Raw genomic sequence first — 17,262 nt, 5'->3', positions numbered from 1 at the left:
CGAGTTTATATGTTGTAGCCACGACAAAACTAAGTGAACCGAACATGTCCCCACCCGGTCACCGTAGGAATGTCATCAGGGAGCATAAATAAATTTGACAGAACAGACTTTTGTTTTTGGTTAACTATCCCGTTACATAATTCGCCCAAAAATGGAAGATTTTGCCATCATTTTCTCACTAAACAGAGTAATTATTCATGTCAACTCTTGTTTTTGGTTAGTTGTCAGTTCTGAGTTGTGCCGCTCACTCCTCATTAGCATCTGCACTGGTGGGATGGGACGGGACAGAAATGAGTATTGATGAGTAATGAGTATTCACAGTTGAAGGTTGAAGGACGTTTGATCTTAAAGCAATGCCAGATGATGGTAAAAAAAAAAAAAAAAAATCACAGAACCTAAATCTACCTTTGTAGAGTTAATCAGAGGAATTGGCTTCATCTGACTGTGTTTATGCTGGTGTGTGGAAGGTTATGGATCCACCCAAACACATGCTTGTACGCTTTCATGCTAATCTACGATTGATAGGACTTGGGCCAAGAACCTTTTCATCTGAGTGCGTTTGCTGTGTGCCAGGAATTGATCTCAGATTTATGTACTGCAGACTGCCAGTGCTCATGCTTGTCTATCATCGTTACTGGCTCATTTCACCAAATGTACACCTTGTAAAGAGCATTGCCAGTTCCATTACTGCCAAGGCCTCATGACATACAGTACATTACCAATCAAAAGTTTGATGTTGGTGAGATGTTTTTATTGTGTTTGAAAGAAGTATCTTATGCTCACCAAGGCTGCATTTATTTGATCAAATATACAGTAATATTGTTTGAATATTATTACATTTAAAATGATTTTCTTTTCTATTTGAACGTAGTCTGCAATGTAATTTATTCCATTGGTGGCAAAGCTGTATTTTCAGCATCATTACTCCAGCCTTCAGTGTCACATGGTCCTTCACAAATCATTCTAATGTGATTTGATGTTTAAAAAACATTTTTTTTTATTATAATTTTATAGATTTAGTTTTAATTTTAAATAAATTGTATGAACTAAACAGCTCTTAAAGATACTTTATTACTAGGAAAAAAATGAAATAACCTATGAATCATGAAAGTATTATGTAATCGTTTAAGCCTGATATAAAACCTTTTTGGCATGTAGGGCTCTATAAAATTGAGTCAAAAACCCATTGCACTTTTTTTTTTTTCTATGAGTGCCGTGAATAACTACGCATGAGTTTCAAGAGAGACCACTACTGAAAGAACTTTTTGTATTTGTTATGTTACTATTTTTTTGTAAGTTTGCTGGTTCTGTGGAGCACAACAGTTTGGTTTTCCCCTGTTGAGCAGAACAGAAAATGGGTCAAGGAATCAGGAAGACACATAGTAGGGGACAGGACGTTTGATGGCCAGCAGGGTATTGACCTGGTTCCTGGTGACGGCCCAGGAAATAACAAATCTCATGTATTTGATCTCTTATACCTTAAAGGCTTTGCATCTGGGCACAAATACAAAGCTTTTTCTGAAGAATAAAAAAGGCTGTGGCCATGGAGTAATGTTATTTTTGTAAACTTTGTTATATTTTCATTGACTGTGACTTGCAGATAGACTAAGCCCAGATACGTTAATGCTTTATTTAGCTAAAAACAGATAATGTGTCTGCACAAAGCATATCAAGGACATGTAAGGGTGAAAACGTGCGCTGGAGGGCATTACACAGGATGTTTATATTTACTTTAAAAAACAACAGCGATCATGTGATTTCCTGGGTCATTGCTAGGTTTGTAGGGGTGTAGTCGTTGCTAGGTTTGTAGGGGTGTAGGATGATTTCTAGGATGTGGCTACCACATGTCAAAACAACAAATCATAGACTTCAAGTGGAGGGTAGGACATCATATTTAATGGGCCATATATTTGCTGAATTTTGGGGATGTGTAAAATAAATTTGGCAGAAAGGGTCAAGTAAACATTTGGTCTTGTGAAAGAAGGGACTTTTCTGGATAATACAAAAGCTAAATAATGAGCCACTTTTGAGCTATGAGCTATTGTATGTATTGTATGCTGGACCCCAGCATGGGAAGTGGGAGTGCCTTTGGACCAGCTACACCAGCTCAGTTTTGCTTGAGAACAGCATTACAATGCGGATCCACCAGCACTATACCAGCTCTAACTAGCATAAACCACCCTTGACCAACATGGACCAATGTTGCTGGTTTATGCTAGATTTTTCAGCAGAGAAATCATGCTGAAGAACATGATCATCATTTTGACACAAATTTGTGGAGTTCATTCAGCTTGAGCTATTAAAACTGCTATAATTGAAGTATTGATTACTTATTTATTATTTCAAATTCTACAGCCTGTGTATCAGGTGCAGTTTTTAAACATTTTAGCCTGTATAAACATGACCTGTATGTTACATTAAATGTGTCATTTAAAAAAAAGAAATACAAATCAAGCCATTAATTTCAAGGTTTTTAGGCTATTATAGACATTCAACAAAATATATTTTAGTTGATCTCAGTCAAGTTCTTTTTCCATGGCATTGATACATTCCCCATGCCCCATTTTCATGGTAATAAGTTGCAGAGTTATGAAATGTTGTTGTAAATGCTCCCTTGGGTTGTTTTTTTTTTTAAGTAAAGAATTATTTGTATTAAAGGAGCCGTATGTAAGATTGTGGCCAAAACTGGTACTGCAATCACTTTCAAATTACTGTAGAGCGGTGTATCCCCTCCCCCTCCCCCTCCCCCCCAACTCGAGGTTGCCAGATAGGATGCAGGATCCAGCAGGAACGTTTATAGCTGCAGCTGTGGTAACTAGAGCTGAGCTGGCAACCCGGATGCCGAAACACAACTGACTTCGTGATTGGTAGATAGGTGGAGGGTGGCGCTTCAGGCCAAAACACAACATGACAACATCAACATCAGATGAGGGCTGCAACTTCACTTTTTAAATGACAATATCCTGGCCGGACTACTGTTGTCAGTGATATAAGTATTTGAAATGAACATGATTTCTTAATGTCTAGTGACATATCAGGGCCATTTTATGATTAATTGAAATACATTTCTTACATACAGCTCCTTTAAATTATGTCTCATTTCCTGAGAGATGTTTCTAGAAGCTCTTGTTTTTTTTCTACCATGGGAAATATCAACTACATTAACAAAGTTCCCCCAACACCAACCTCACTACTACTGTTACTATGACAGATAAATTTGGTTTATAAATACAAATTCAGTTCTCACAGTAGCATCTTTCTCTTCATGTTCAGCAAGTAGTTTATTCTCTTGACCAGTTATAAATTCATAGAAGCACAGTGCCACCATGTGAAGTGGCTGTCCCCTACACATCACCACTCTTACAGTCTCACTGAAGTGCCTTGAAACTTCAGTGAAGTGCATTATTCAATATGTTGATGTCATTTCCACTGAAACAGGATGACAGGGCGGGACATATCAAGCAGCTCCTCCCCTTTTTTAAAATAGCCAATGGTGTTTAGTTAATCACAGCTCAGCCAGAGCCATTGAGCTCAGTAAAGCCGCAATTTCTTCCTAATCTCCTCCATATCGCTTTAAAATATAGCGTTCTGTGCAGAATTTAAATGGGTCCGATATGTTTTGTGGTCTGCGCCGACTCGAACATGAGATCCGCTCTGAAGCAGACTGTTTGCGCACTGCGGCGGTTCACGTGACACCAACATGAAACCAGACCTTAATTCACCCCAATGGAAAGCATATTTACAATTTCTGAATCGTTCCCTGTCCCCTACATAGTGCACTTTGTACCAATCACCATATAGAAAATGGTAAATGCTTGAACAAGTGACCGATTTTAGCCGCAGCTTCAGCGTCTATTTATAGTGTAGGGGGTGGGACGCTTCAGATTCTAGAGAGTATTTGATTGGACTGAAAAGCTGATGAGAAGCTGAAGTGCAGAGTGATGTCATCAAAATCATGATCCATATTGGCGGAAGTGAGAAACTGTAAGTTTTGTAACACTTATTATCCTCTAAATGCAAATTTTTTCATTGTTATCAAGCACACTAGCTTATTGACCCTTTTACAGTTGGTAAACATGGTGACGTATATGTGTGGGCGGGGCTTAGCTGGAGGCAGAAAGATCCCTCTGGCCGCTTCACTAACGTTAGTTTGGCAGTTTGTTAGCTTGTTTTTTTAACAATGACTGGAGAAAATCCAATTTTATCTTAATGTGCAAGGTCACTCACTGTCCAGGGCCGCGATTGTTATTTGCAAAAGTTCATTTTAACGGACGGAACCAGATTGGCTGACCCGTACACGCTCACTCAATGGATGGACCATCTGACAGGATTAACGTTAACGCTACCTCCGGTTGAGTGGCCTGACTTCTACACCTAACGTTACCCCGATAGAGAAACTGAGGGTAAAGAGAAACTGAGGACATATAAATCTTTAGATGCCTATAACTATGTGCTGAATGGTCATGTAAAGACTTGTGTGGTACGATCCGCAGTTCTGCCTAGCCAGCACCAAGAAGACGACAATGTAAAGAGTGATACTACAGTGCAGTTTTAAAGATGTGGATATTTTCTATAATTTTCTATAATAAAAATTCCAGATACAGCATACTCATTTTTCATCGGTTCTTGCACCCAACAACACAACAAGATGACATTTAATAATAAAAATAATAATTTAAGCTCCTTATTATGTAGCCGAATCTGTGCTGGTTTATATTGGCCACCTCCAGTTTTTCCTTTGTTTTGCCTCCAGCTAGCGCCGTGACGTAACTGTGACGTCGGCGCAAAAGGGGTCTGTAGATAACAGTAAGTGTTACATATTCATACTAAAATCCCAAAAAATATAATTTTGATTTCATGGGGACTGTAATGTCAGCATGTCAGTTGCGACAGTATTTTTTTTCCCCTATTGTGACGTATATCTAAGTGAAGCGGCTTCTTGAACAAGAAAAAATGTAGGGTGGGACTTAATTTTGTCCATCGGGAATTGATTTGATGGTTGTGGTTTGCCATTGCTCTGATGTCATGTGAGTGACCGTAGACTGTAAAAAAAAGATGGATGACGCACCTTCACTCTCTTCCATTGTAGAAAAGTGAAGCCGCCAAAGTCCCAATATGGCGCCGACATCTTGCGCTGATTTGAGACCTGATTCTGCGCAGTACTGAACAATGGACTCAAGTCTGCGCAGTAGTGAGCGTGAAGTGGAGCATCGATATCAAGGTCCCGCCCACACTCTTGCAGAAAAATGCACAAAAAAAAGTCCGTTGGTGCCTACTTCAGTCCTACTTCATTTAGAGATTCTGTCAATCATGACATTACATTCCCGTTTTATAGCATCAAATAACTAATACCAAACTTATTTCCAAAAATGAACACTTAAACTTACATCAGCGTGATAAAAACTACCTAATATGACAGAAAACATCTTTGTAAAAAATGTATTTGAAGTGTAAATTGATTGTTTAGTTTCCCTGGCATCCCATTAGACTACATGGGGGGGATTATGACCTATACTGGGACCAACCAACTGGGGGTGATCGAGATGCTTTGGCTTTACTTTTCAGAACTCGTGTGGCATGCTTGTGAGTGACAGGTTGAACCCACCCTCAAGCATCATCAGAGAAGAGAAGAGTCCCTTTAAGATGTGCATGGATAAAACATTTATAATAAATACTGCAATATTACATAACACAAGAATTGTCAAGTTTGATTTCATTGAGACTTTAACACGCAGTCAGAATCATTGGTTCACAATCAATAAGAAAACATTTATGAAACATATAATGCCTAGAGTTTCCCTTAGTGCTTTAAAGGTCAGGCAGTATATACTGCAAAAAAACATAGCTTCATACTAGCTCATCTTAAACAGTAGCCAAGCCTTATCTGTGAGGTCAGAGGTCAGAGTACTTGACCTCCAGAGCCACAGAACACCTCACGCACATGGCTCATCTCTGTTTGACTGATGAGGACCTTAAGACCTCTATGTTGGCCACTGGCCACTTCATAAAAACCTAAAACTACAACTTATGTTATTGGCTGTATTCTGGCACCTTTTTTTGTTTTTAGTTAATCGCTTTTGAACCTCTTCTCATTATCTGTCAGAATAGGTGTTATTTATGGATGGATAGGTGGGAGGCATGTCCTGGCCACTTTTTGCCTAGACTTTTTTACTTTTTGGTAGCTCTCCAATTTCTCTATTAAAATAGCTTGTGTTATAGTATTTCTCCAAGTTGTACAAACTTTAAACAAAATGTATTAAATGTCTTAAATTTGCCTTTCTGTGAAAACAGGACTTGCAGAGATGGATGTAAAAAGTGACTGCACACTCACACAGCATGGGAAATATGTTATGCTTATTTTATTGCTAATATTGTTTTTCATTGCAATTCTTTATGAGTTTAAAACATTTTTAATGGCCGTGTAGAAAATTAAAGGGTAAAAACTTTGTTTGCAGATTATAATTGTGTTTGTGTTATAATGACTGAGCGAAGTGTAAAACGAAGGCTTTAGGACCAAGCAGAAACCTCACTGGCTAGTGCTCACCTTTCACTATCTGCATTTTAAATTCTGCAATTCACTTTGGGTGAACAGGCGACATGATTAATATTCATGAACATAACAGCCCACCGCTACATTAGCATGACAGGCACTGAGCGATCTACATAAGGGAAGACATAGAGAAGTCATCTTTGACAATTGTTAATGTAGATACAATCATGTCTTTGACTATTGTTAATGTAGATACAATAATTTCATATTTAAGTAAATGTTAGTGTGTTAGTCTTATTTTCTTCTAAAAACACTGACTGGCCAATAATGTCTCGAGCACCACCGGTCTTTAAGCTCTGTTTAATATGAAAAATACAAATGATCTTTCATACATGATTGCAAGTGCAACATTTTAGATTTCCATAAAGAACCTTTCAGTGAAGAGTTCTTTAAAAAAAACTATTTTTTCTTCTTACTATAACAGTTTAATAATTTAAAGAACCTTTTTCCATAAAGAACCCTCTATGCAATGGAAATGGATGTGGTTCTATGAACCATTGATGGCAATAAAAAGGGCTTTCGCACCGGAGGATCGTTTTCATAGGTCCTATAACTATACCTGCTTTTTTGTGTGTTCGCGACAACTGCGTGTTCCCAGGAACTGGGAATGATTTTAGTGATAAGAATGTCTTTTTGGGGGCAAAATTAGCTCCTTCAGAGTAGGGTCTAACACAGCTCAATAGGAAGGAACTACCAGTGACGTAATTGTACGTTGATTGGCCGAACGCACGCCATACGAAACACCGGCCCCTGCCATTTTTTTCGTGTAAACACAGTTTACATACTTACTCTACGAACTAACTCCATGAACATGGAAAACAGCAAAAAATGAACCAGCGCCAAAGTCTCAACCTTTATACTACAGAGCTGTTAACATTATTGAATGTTGCGCTTAAATGACGTCTCTGTCAGCCGGCTTACGTCACTTCAAGGTTCCTACTGGCTTTGCGAATGCAACCAGGAAAATGGCCCTAGGGGAACGTTTAGTTCTCGGGGGAACGTCCTGGTGGCTAGTCCCTATAACTGAGTTCCTATAACTGTGAAAGACCCTATAGAACCTTTATTTTGTGAGTGTATACAGAGCTTTATGAAGAAACAACTTTGTGTTCACTGTAGACTATCTTAGACCTCCATACTTACCATGCAAAGCTCAATCAGTGACTTCATCAAGTCTCTTTCTCAAATAATCAGCACACTACCCAGATGCCGCTACTAATCTGAAATGTTTTTTTGATGCTCTGTTGATGTGGATGTGCTTTGTGTGGATGACATCCAGTATATAGCACTGTCTTTGATCAGACGGAGTCTTGCACTCTTAACAGGGTCTCAGATCAGTTGGCTGACTGTGGATTAGGGGCTTGGCAGGGGGTTTAAGTGTGCATGAGACTGCAGGGCGTCTGTTTATCAATCTATCCCATCAGAGTAGAACATGGTTTGTTCACTGGATTTAAGTTCTTACCCACACAAATCTCTAGACATGAACACAAACACAATCTTGTTTCATTGCCATTTTCCATTTAATTGTTTGCTTTTAGATTTGGAGCAGACAGATCTACAGATAATAGGGCAGACTACAAATCACATATCTAATATCATAGTTCTACAGTTTGACTAATACATGTTTCAGCTCCTGAATGCATTCAGATCAAGTTAAGGAACAACACATGTTTTAAACTAAAAACTCAACATGTGTAGGCCTACTCCACAATTTATCATACACTCATATATGCAGTGTGGTGTTGGAAGCACTGGATGGTGCTAGAGCTTTACAATGTGTTATAAAGAATATTCATATTTTTAATTCATACAAAGTATTGTGTTGCCATCTGGTGGGCATGTTTTGAAATGTAAAAGCTGTCTGGGTTGTGTTCTAAATTAAATATACTAGTTTACTTACTACTAAGAAGTGTGCAGTTTGCACTGTATACTGTGTACTATTAAAAGGTATTTGAAACGAAATGCATTATGCATTTTTGCAACATTCCATACTAATGTTTAATGCATGTGAGAAACTTCTTTGTGATCTTAAGTGTAAATGAGGTTTACACATTACTGTGTATATATACTTTTAATTTATTTATTTTTAATTTTTTGTTTTTATGATATAACTTTTTTATGATATAAGATTGCTCCTTGTAAATGTACCTCTTCTATATGTAATTTAAACTAATTGTATTACCTCTGTATGTGAACTGCAGGGATTGCCTGGACCCCTTGGTCCCCAGGGCCCCACAGGCCCTAATGGGCGACAAGGTGACACTGGTCTCCAGGGCTCTAAAGGAGAGAAGGGAGACCGTGGCAAAGGAGGCATTACGGGTCCAAAAGGAAGTGTGGTGAGTCTCTCTGTCCTGCTCTCTATTTCTGCTGTTATGTAAGGACTTAGTAAAATAGTTTGTAAATTTGTAATAAATTTGTAATTACACATTTTTATGATGAAGTTGCAATTTAATACATAATATTTTAACCTTTTTTTTTTAAGTTAAAATATTATGTATTAAATTTCAACTTCATCATAAAAATGTGTAATTACAACGTAGAATTCATTCAGTAGAATAAAGTATATTTTATCTTACCATGAATGCTTGTCAATACATTCGCACGCTTTCACCATATTTAAAAAACTGCAGAAGTAATTATGAAATTAAATATAAAGATTAGGTAGGTAGGTCAAAGCCTACCTCTCAGATAGGTCACATATACATACGCTTAAGATCTAATGTACACTAAGTGCACATCAAGTTCAATTAAGGATACTTCTTTTTTACTTCTTTTTTTAAGCCATTTCTATGGAGGTATTTTTGGTGCAAAACTACTGAACGCCTGTGACAGTGAAATTTGTAGTTGTAGAGAATAGCCACACATGTGTATCAGTGAATTTGAAGTCACAGAGAGAAATGTTTTAAGAGTTGCAAACTTGTAGACGTTTTTTTATCTTTCACAAACACAACACAACAGTTACACCTTCTCAAATTCTTCATTGCAGGTGTATATGGTGCAAAACGCATTTAAACACCTGCATCAAAAAATGTGAAGTCACAGAGAAATTTTGCTCATCTGCAAATCAGTATGTGAATTCATCCAATGAGAGTTGCACACTTGTAGAATATTTTCTCACAAATATCTTGTATATTTTTCTAGCACAAACACAAGTACATAACTACAGCTGCTTGAATCTGCTGCGACGAATCTCAAACACTGTTTTTCGCTTTCAAGTGACAAGTTTCGCGCGCTCTCCCTTTTGCACCAAGTGCACCGTGAAATGTGGGGCAAAAGTGAGTTGTGCGTCTGTAGAGGCAGTGGGCGGAGCCTACATGAATATTCATGAGTTTCCCGGGCATGCGCGTGGAACTGCTCATTCTAGTTCACGCTCCTCGTTTCTCAGCAGGTTTAATGGATTATTTCAAAAAAGGTAAATATAGTTTCAGCGCGAACTTAAACTACAATTGTGTATCGTTTTGTTAAACTCATAATGTTTTTATTAATTCGTCACTGACTGAATGATTGCTACAGGGCTGCCAACTCTCACGCATTGAGCGTGAGACTCACGCAATTGACACTTTTCACACGCTCTCACGCCACACATCCATTTTCTCACGCACAGAAAAATTGTGGAGCAAAGAGGTACTTTTAATATTAAACTAATTCTCAGCTCTTAGATTCCGTCAATTTTATTACGAAATTCAGACAAAAATACGTTTGGCGCTTGTAAATGTGACGTGACAGATCGCTGAGCGCCTCAGTTCAAGTGCACGTGAACCGATCACCTGTTACTTTTTTTTTTAAAGATGCAGTTCAACTTACCGAAAGTATACTTTTTTTTAAAAAGATGCAGTACAACTTACCTAAAGTATACATAATATCGACCAATTAGTGTTTTTCAACCACGGAAAGAGGTCAATATAACAGCAGGAGAACAATTATGTCACATAATGTTACATTTACCTCAGGAAAGCCATTTAACGACCATAGCATGTTAATTGAATAGAAAAAATAGCTAGAGAGGAGATTTTGCTGAGCACTATGTTATATATTTATTATATTTTTACTTATGTCATTAAATAATTGTTATTATAACAAAAACTGAATTATATTTAATTTAATGTTATTTTTAATAATACCAGCAGATTGGGCCCTCTATGTTTACAGCATTAGGTGAGATTATTTTTTAAAATAAAATTTAAAATAAACATGTATCCAAATTAATCAATATTGAATCAAAATCGTAATCAAATCACAAGAATGGAATTGAAATCTTGAAATTTTTGTCAAGCAATAATAAAAACTGTATCCTATACCAGTCATTGTACAATGTAAACATTGTAACATGTTGTCACTAAACTTCATAAAATTCTATTTAGTTACCAAATGTTTTGACAATTACACTTATTGTGATGCAATATTTGTTTTTACATACCCCCCCCCCCCCCCCCCCCCTCGCCAAAAAAAATTAAAATCTCACTCCAAGCTAAACTCAAAAGTTGGCAGCCCTGTTGCTACAATTCACTTCGTGTAGGCCTATATACAGTAGCTACAGCAAACTTCAACTCGTTCATTTCGTTGTGCTTTTCCTCTGAACATTGCAATGCTTTAAACTGTCTTTTGTTATCATTTGTTGAATGTCACTGCAAAAAAAATAATAATAATACGTTCCACTTTTACCATAAAACCAAAAATTCCTGAACACCTGAATGATTACAGCACTTATTTCCAACAGAAGAGCAGAATATTTCTAAATACATGAACCATTACCATTTAATTTATTTATTGCTAAGCTCTTCTGATAACTTACCTTATGAAGCTTTACAACTGTGTCATCTCTGGCAATAATCTCTGGGAAATAACTCCACAACCATATCAATGTCCAAATAAACATTTAAGATTTGCATGACAAAATGATTTAAGAAATGTTATACTTTTAAAGCAGGCAAGGTCAATTTCCACACTTCATTAAGCAGCACAACCATTTTCAACTGTGATAATAATCAGAAATGTTTCTTGAGCAGCAAATCAGTATTAGAATGACTGAAGGGTCATGTGACACTGAAATTTAGAGTAAAATGAGCTCTGCCATCACAACATTAAAATAGAAAACAGTTGATAAAAATATTTCACAATATTACTGTTAAATGATAAACTCAGATAAATGTAGTCTTGGTACCTTAGAGGTACCTTACCTTAGAACCTTACTAATACCAAACTTTTGAACAGTATATATATTATTAAAACCAGCACAAGTACACCTTGCAATCAAAACATTAAAAAATAATATTGTTACATTATTTTGCCAGTATGTTTGTAAATATTTTTTTAGAACATCAAATTGGTGGCTTATTATATTCCGTAAAATAATTCTAAGTGTTTTTTTTATTTCTCATTTACAGTAACCTAGTTGTATCAAATGTAATTTATCCACTTTTGTCCATACAATTTTGTTTAATCCAAATTGTACGTATGTATTAAAGCAACACATTCATGCTTGAGTTTGGTCTTAAATGATTTGGCTTATTTAAACGAACAAGAATTTAAGAACAATCACACCAGGATATATTATATATATTTTAAAAAGTGTTAGCCCACAGATACATTTATGATGTTTTTTTTAGTTTATTGCAATCAACAAATGATAACAATTAGTAAAAGCCACAGTTTTAAAGCTTTGCCAGGTGCAATTTATACGACGAGTTGAAGTTTGCTGTAGCTACTGTATATAGGCCTACACGAAGTGAATTGTAGCAATCATTCAGTCAGTGACGAATTAATAAAAACATTATGAGTTTAACAAAACGATACACAATTGTAGTTTAAGTTCGCGCTGAAACTATATTTACCTTTTTTTGAAATAATCCATTAAACCTGCTGAGAAACGAGGAGCGTGAACTAGAATGAGCAGTTCCACGCGCATGCCCGGGAAACTCATGAATATTCATGTAGGCTCCGCCCACTGCCTCTACAGATGCACAACTCACTTTTGCCCCACATTTCACGGTGCACTTGGTGCAAAAGGGAGAGCGCGCGAAACTTGTCACTTGAAAGCGAAAAACAGTGTTTGAGATTCGTCGCAGCAGATTCAAGCAGCTGTAGTTATGTACTTGTGTTTGTGCTAGAAAAATATACAAGACATTTGTGAGAAAATATTCTACAAGTGTGCAACTCTCATTGGATGAATTCACATACTGATTTGCAGATGAGCAAAATTTCTCTGTGACTTCACATTTTTTGATGCAGGTGTTTAAATGCGTTTTGCACCATATTCACTGCAGCAACTGTAGCAAAAATGTGAGCGTATGAGTTTCTTAATTTGTGATTTGTAGAATAGGATTTGTGCACCTGCAATGAAGAATTTGAGAAGGTGTAACTGTTGTGTTGTGTTTGTGAAAGATAAAAAAACGTCTACAAGTTTGCAACTCTTAAAACATTTCTCTCTGTGACTTCAAATTCACTGATACACATGTGTGGCTATTCTCTACAACTACAAATTTCACTGTCACAGGCGTTCAGTAGTTTTGCACCAAAAATACCTCCATAATTTCCGCCTTGTTGTACTTTATCGTTCTGTTTAAAACATACTCAAGAGCAGTTCTGAGAGCGAGTTAAAAAGTGAAACTTCACATGAAAAAGTGAAATGCTAATGTCTTTGTGTCTTTCTTTAGGGAATGGTGGGGGTTCCAGGGTTTGATGGAGCAGATGGTATTCCAGTAAGTATTTTGTTTATATCAACAATAATATGTTTAGATGTGTGAAGTGAAGCAGAGTTTTATAAAATCATAAAGCAACAGCAATATGGCAAAAGATACCAGTGTTAAATAAATAGTTCCATTTATTAAAACTAATCACAGAAATAAACAAGTCTTATAAGTAATATAGTTCAAATATCATAAATACTTTTCCTTAGACTTCTAAATGCAGTTTTTATTGTGAGTTTTGGATTCACCAATTCTGGGTCATTGGTAATCTCTCATCAGGGCCACCCTGGTCCATCTGGGCCTCGTGGAAAACCAGGAGCTGATGGCTGTAATGGAACCCGGGGAGATTCTGGAATGCCGGGACTTTCAGGATTCGATGCTGAATCTGGAATACCAGTATGGATGTTCATATATTTGTGTGTCAGAGTGAATTATTGAGACAGAATCTATTCATAACTCACACATGACCCATCTAACCTATAACAATTTTATTTTCTCTCGTACTCTCTTTCAATTACTTTGTCTTTGTGTACTTGCCTATCTGTAACTTTTACCTTCTGTATAGGGTCGGCCAGGAATAAAGGGGGAGAAGGGTGACCCTTTGGAGCTGTGGGTCTATATGGAAAGATTCAAGGTAAGAGGAATTTTACTAGTTTAAATGCAGTTTACATCAATACATTTGGTTTAGGTAAAAAATAAAATAGGAATGGTTTCCTGTCACTTTTTCCCTTTTTCTGTTTACAGGGAGATGTAGGGCCACCAGGTCTTCCAGGATTTTTGGCAAGTTTGACTTTCGTTATTCATCTTGTGATATCAGAAACTGAGCAATCAGGGATGAAAAGATGAAGGGATAGATGTGTTTTCTAAATCATCTAATTTCACTCTTACAGGGACCGTCTGGTAACCCAGGGTACAGTGGACTGCCAGGATATCAAGGAACTTGGGTGAGTTAGTCATACAATAAAATTGCTTAGTTTTTATTTGTTGGACTATTTGTCTATTTGTTGGATTTGTTGATATGATAACACGAACGGTGGTGTGGAAAGTAGCTTTTGTCACCACCGATCCAAGTTGGAATCTGCTTTTTTCTGAATGAATTCTTCTCCTTTTTCTTACCACATATCAGCTAAAAAATTGTTTTAATCAAAATGATATTCGAAAAGTGAAAATAAAGTGCCTAATGGGTATTTAATAGTGAGAATAAAGTGTTTAATGGGTTTTTAATTGGTATATAATTGTAATTGGATGTGATGTCCCTGCGTGACGTGCAGCTCATATTACCACACTCAAAACCATGGCTCCCTTCATGGACTTTCGAGGATACCTTTGCTGATCAACAGGTTCAATATGGTAGGATTAGGAGTAGATTTAAAGGAGTCATAACCTAGTATTACCTTGGATACCCACGCTCTATTATAGTCTTTCAGGCCCTTCTAAAAAAGAAAAGTGGAAAAAAAGTGGAAAAAAAAATAAACACAGAGCTCCTCTGACCCTTATTTCTGAAGGCATTATTGTCTCGCGAGATCTGATGCGATATTTTGGCTGTCGTGGACGGTCATTGTAATAATGCAAATGAGGGGCGCGTTGATTGGTGGCAGGAAGGAGGGAGGTTGACACCGCAGGTAACGCTTCAGCATATCATTCCAAAATGACATCATGGCGCAAGTTGTGAACGTTTCTGCATCTTTCACGGTCGAGTGCGTACTTCGAATCGGAATTCAGTAATGGCGGCGCTCGACTGAATATGAGGGGGAGAGGGGCAGGGCGGGCTTCCTGCAGCATAGGTCTGCGGTGTCCATATATGGTATATCTTGACGTCAAGTCGGCGCAGAAATTAACATCACGTATTTGAGTGCGCGTGCACGTGGGCTGGTTGACGAACCCAGGGGTAAACAAACGCTTCACTTTTAAATATCGGCTTCCCGGCCAGTGTATAATCGTTAGGCAATCATAACATACATTTTTTCTCGTGGAGAAGTGAAAATTACAGGTCATGACTCCTTTAAGGGTAATGTCTCAATAAGTCAGTATCCATTTATGATGTTAATGAAAATTATCATATACACTAAAAATGTTGTTATAATTGCATACTGTTTTATAATATACTACAATAGACTGAGGTGCAAAAAGTATCTGCCACTATTTGTACAACATCTAACAACTATTTACGTTTATTGCAAAACTGCAAATAGCATCTATATTTACATGTAGTGCAAAGAAAGTACTGCTATTTTCACTTAGTTTAAATTGCATCTATCACTATTTGCACTTAGCATCTGCCATACAATTATACTGCTTGTTTTATTTCAAACCTACTATCTCTTCTTCTCACTGTATTATCTTTATTCAGGGTCCCTCTGGTAGTAAAGGTGTTAAAGGACAAAAGGTAGTAAAACACAATATTTTGCTTCGTTTTATATAAAAAAATTACATTCAAACATATATATTTTTATGGCGTCACAATCCAATTAAGTCACCTTGGTAAATTAACATCTATGTTAATGTACATGTGTCTCCACTACACAGGGTGAAAGCAGTAAACTATTAAAAGGATTCAAAGGAGAGCCGGTAAGACAAATATTTAGTGTCATATATCACAGTGTCAGACTAATATTATTGTGTTTAATCTGCACTGTTAACCCATCTGAATTTCATATACTCACCTCAGGGGGACATTGGAGACAAAGGCCCACCAGGAACTTACTCGCAGACAAGACCAAACATTACAGAATTCCAGGCAGGAAGAACATGATTATTACAAATATTTTCCCTTTGGGGGAGAACATGATCTTGCTACTGTAATTTTCATCTTCTGTTCATTTTCTGGTTTTCTTTAACAGGGTGAAAAGGGGAAGAAGGGTTATAAAGGTGAACCAGGAGATTTGGTAGGTTACGTTAGAGATTTTTTGCACACAAATTTTCCATTCCTTCAACACAAGGATGTTCATGTTATATTTCTGGAATACTCAGAAACAATAGAAGACGACAAACCACTTATAGAAAAAATGGGAGAAATTATAATGCTTAATGTGGTGGTTGTTGGAATAAAAGCCCCATCTTTCAGTTAAAAGGTTATTTTTGATTGACGTTCGGAGTAGCTGGATCACATAGATTTTATTGGTGATTTGAAATATGTTATTGAAATGTAATCTTGAGTTTTACAGATGATCTTTCCTCATTCAAACAGATAAGAGCAGTATGTGACTTGAAAATAGCTGTCAATGTAACAAACCACTGAATGAACCAAAAGAGACTTGGCAATATCTTAATGATGATCTTTTTTTTTTCTTTTTTTTTCTTTTTTTCTCAGGGATATACATCTACAAAAGGAGAGACTGGTGTGTCAGGGTTTCCGGGACAACGGGTATGATTGTTTAAGTGCTGAAATCTCTTTATTAACTATTAAGTCTATCAAAATGTGCAGCAAAAAAAAAAGCCCATTTGGGTTCATTTTGGTTTTTGAATGTGCACACATATTCAACCTTATATATAAAATGTAACCAATTACTATTAATTACAGGGAAACCCAGGATTAAATGGCTGGCCAGGACCGAGGGTATGACATTTTGATCAATTTCCCAACAGTGCAAAGAATTTGTGTTTACTTAAACATTTCAAGTCTCTCTCCATTCCTACAGGGTGACACGGGACTACCAGGTTTCCCAGGAAATTCTGGCCGCAAGGTTAATAAAATTTAAATTAATTTTTGGTTTAGTATTACATCTTGTCATACCTTACCAATCAGTCTGCATCATAAGTTGTATGACCTAAATTCATATCATTCAACAGGGAGAGAGAGGAGAACCCGGAGAGCTGATAGGGGGTCCAACTGAAGATAATGGAGGTACTAAAAATAATGTACTGAGATTATCGCTGTTCAAAGGGGTCCTATTATGTTTTTTTTTTACATTTTCAACTTTCTTTAGTGTGTATAATTGCTGTTTGATAATGAAAAAGGTCTGCAAAGTTTCAAAGCACAATGTCACTCCAAAAGGAGTCTATATCAGTTATTCTCTATATCAGTTATTC

At 36.8% G+C, this 17,262-nt stretch overlaps 1 protein-coding gene across 1 annotated transcript in view; it reads left to right on the top strand.

Moving 5' to 3' along the window:
- Positions 1–17,262, top strand: part of col4a2 (collagen, type IV, alpha 2) — a 119,489-nt gene that overhangs the window by 65,154 nt on the left and 37,073 nt on the right. The window contains exons 5-18 of the mRNA XM_084122643.1: positions 8,749–8,883; positions 13,201–13,245; positions 13,513–13,629; positions 13,799–13,867; positions 13,978–14,013; positions 14,124–14,177; positions 15,584–15,619; positions 15,760–15,801; positions 15,902–15,970; positions 16,074–16,118; positions 16,544–16,597; positions 16,754–16,789; positions 16,872–16,916; positions 17,023–17,077. Of these exons, the coding sequence (XP_083978769.1) occupies positions 8,749–8,883; positions 13,201–13,245; positions 13,513–13,629; positions 13,799–13,867; positions 13,978–14,013; positions 14,124–14,177; positions 15,584–15,619; positions 15,760–15,801; positions 15,902–15,970; positions 16,074–16,118; positions 16,544–16,597; positions 16,754–16,789; positions 16,872–16,916; positions 17,023–17,077 (838 nt within the window). The remainder of the gene's footprint in view (positions 1–8,748; positions 8,884–13,200; positions 13,246–13,512; positions 13,630–13,798; positions 13,868–13,977; positions 14,014–14,123; positions 14,178–15,583; positions 15,620–15,759; positions 15,802–15,901; positions 15,971–16,073; positions 16,119–16,543; positions 16,598–16,753; positions 16,790–16,871; positions 16,917–17,022; positions 17,078–17,262) is intronic.

Source organism: Abramis brama (assembly GCF_963993115.1).
Source record: "Abramis brama genome assembly, chromosome: 8".
NCBI classification, from domain to species: Eukaryota; Metazoa; Chordata; class Actinopteri; order Cypriniformes; family Leuciscidae; genus Abramis; species Abramis brama.
This window is presented reverse-complemented; position numbering and strand designations above follow the sequence as displayed.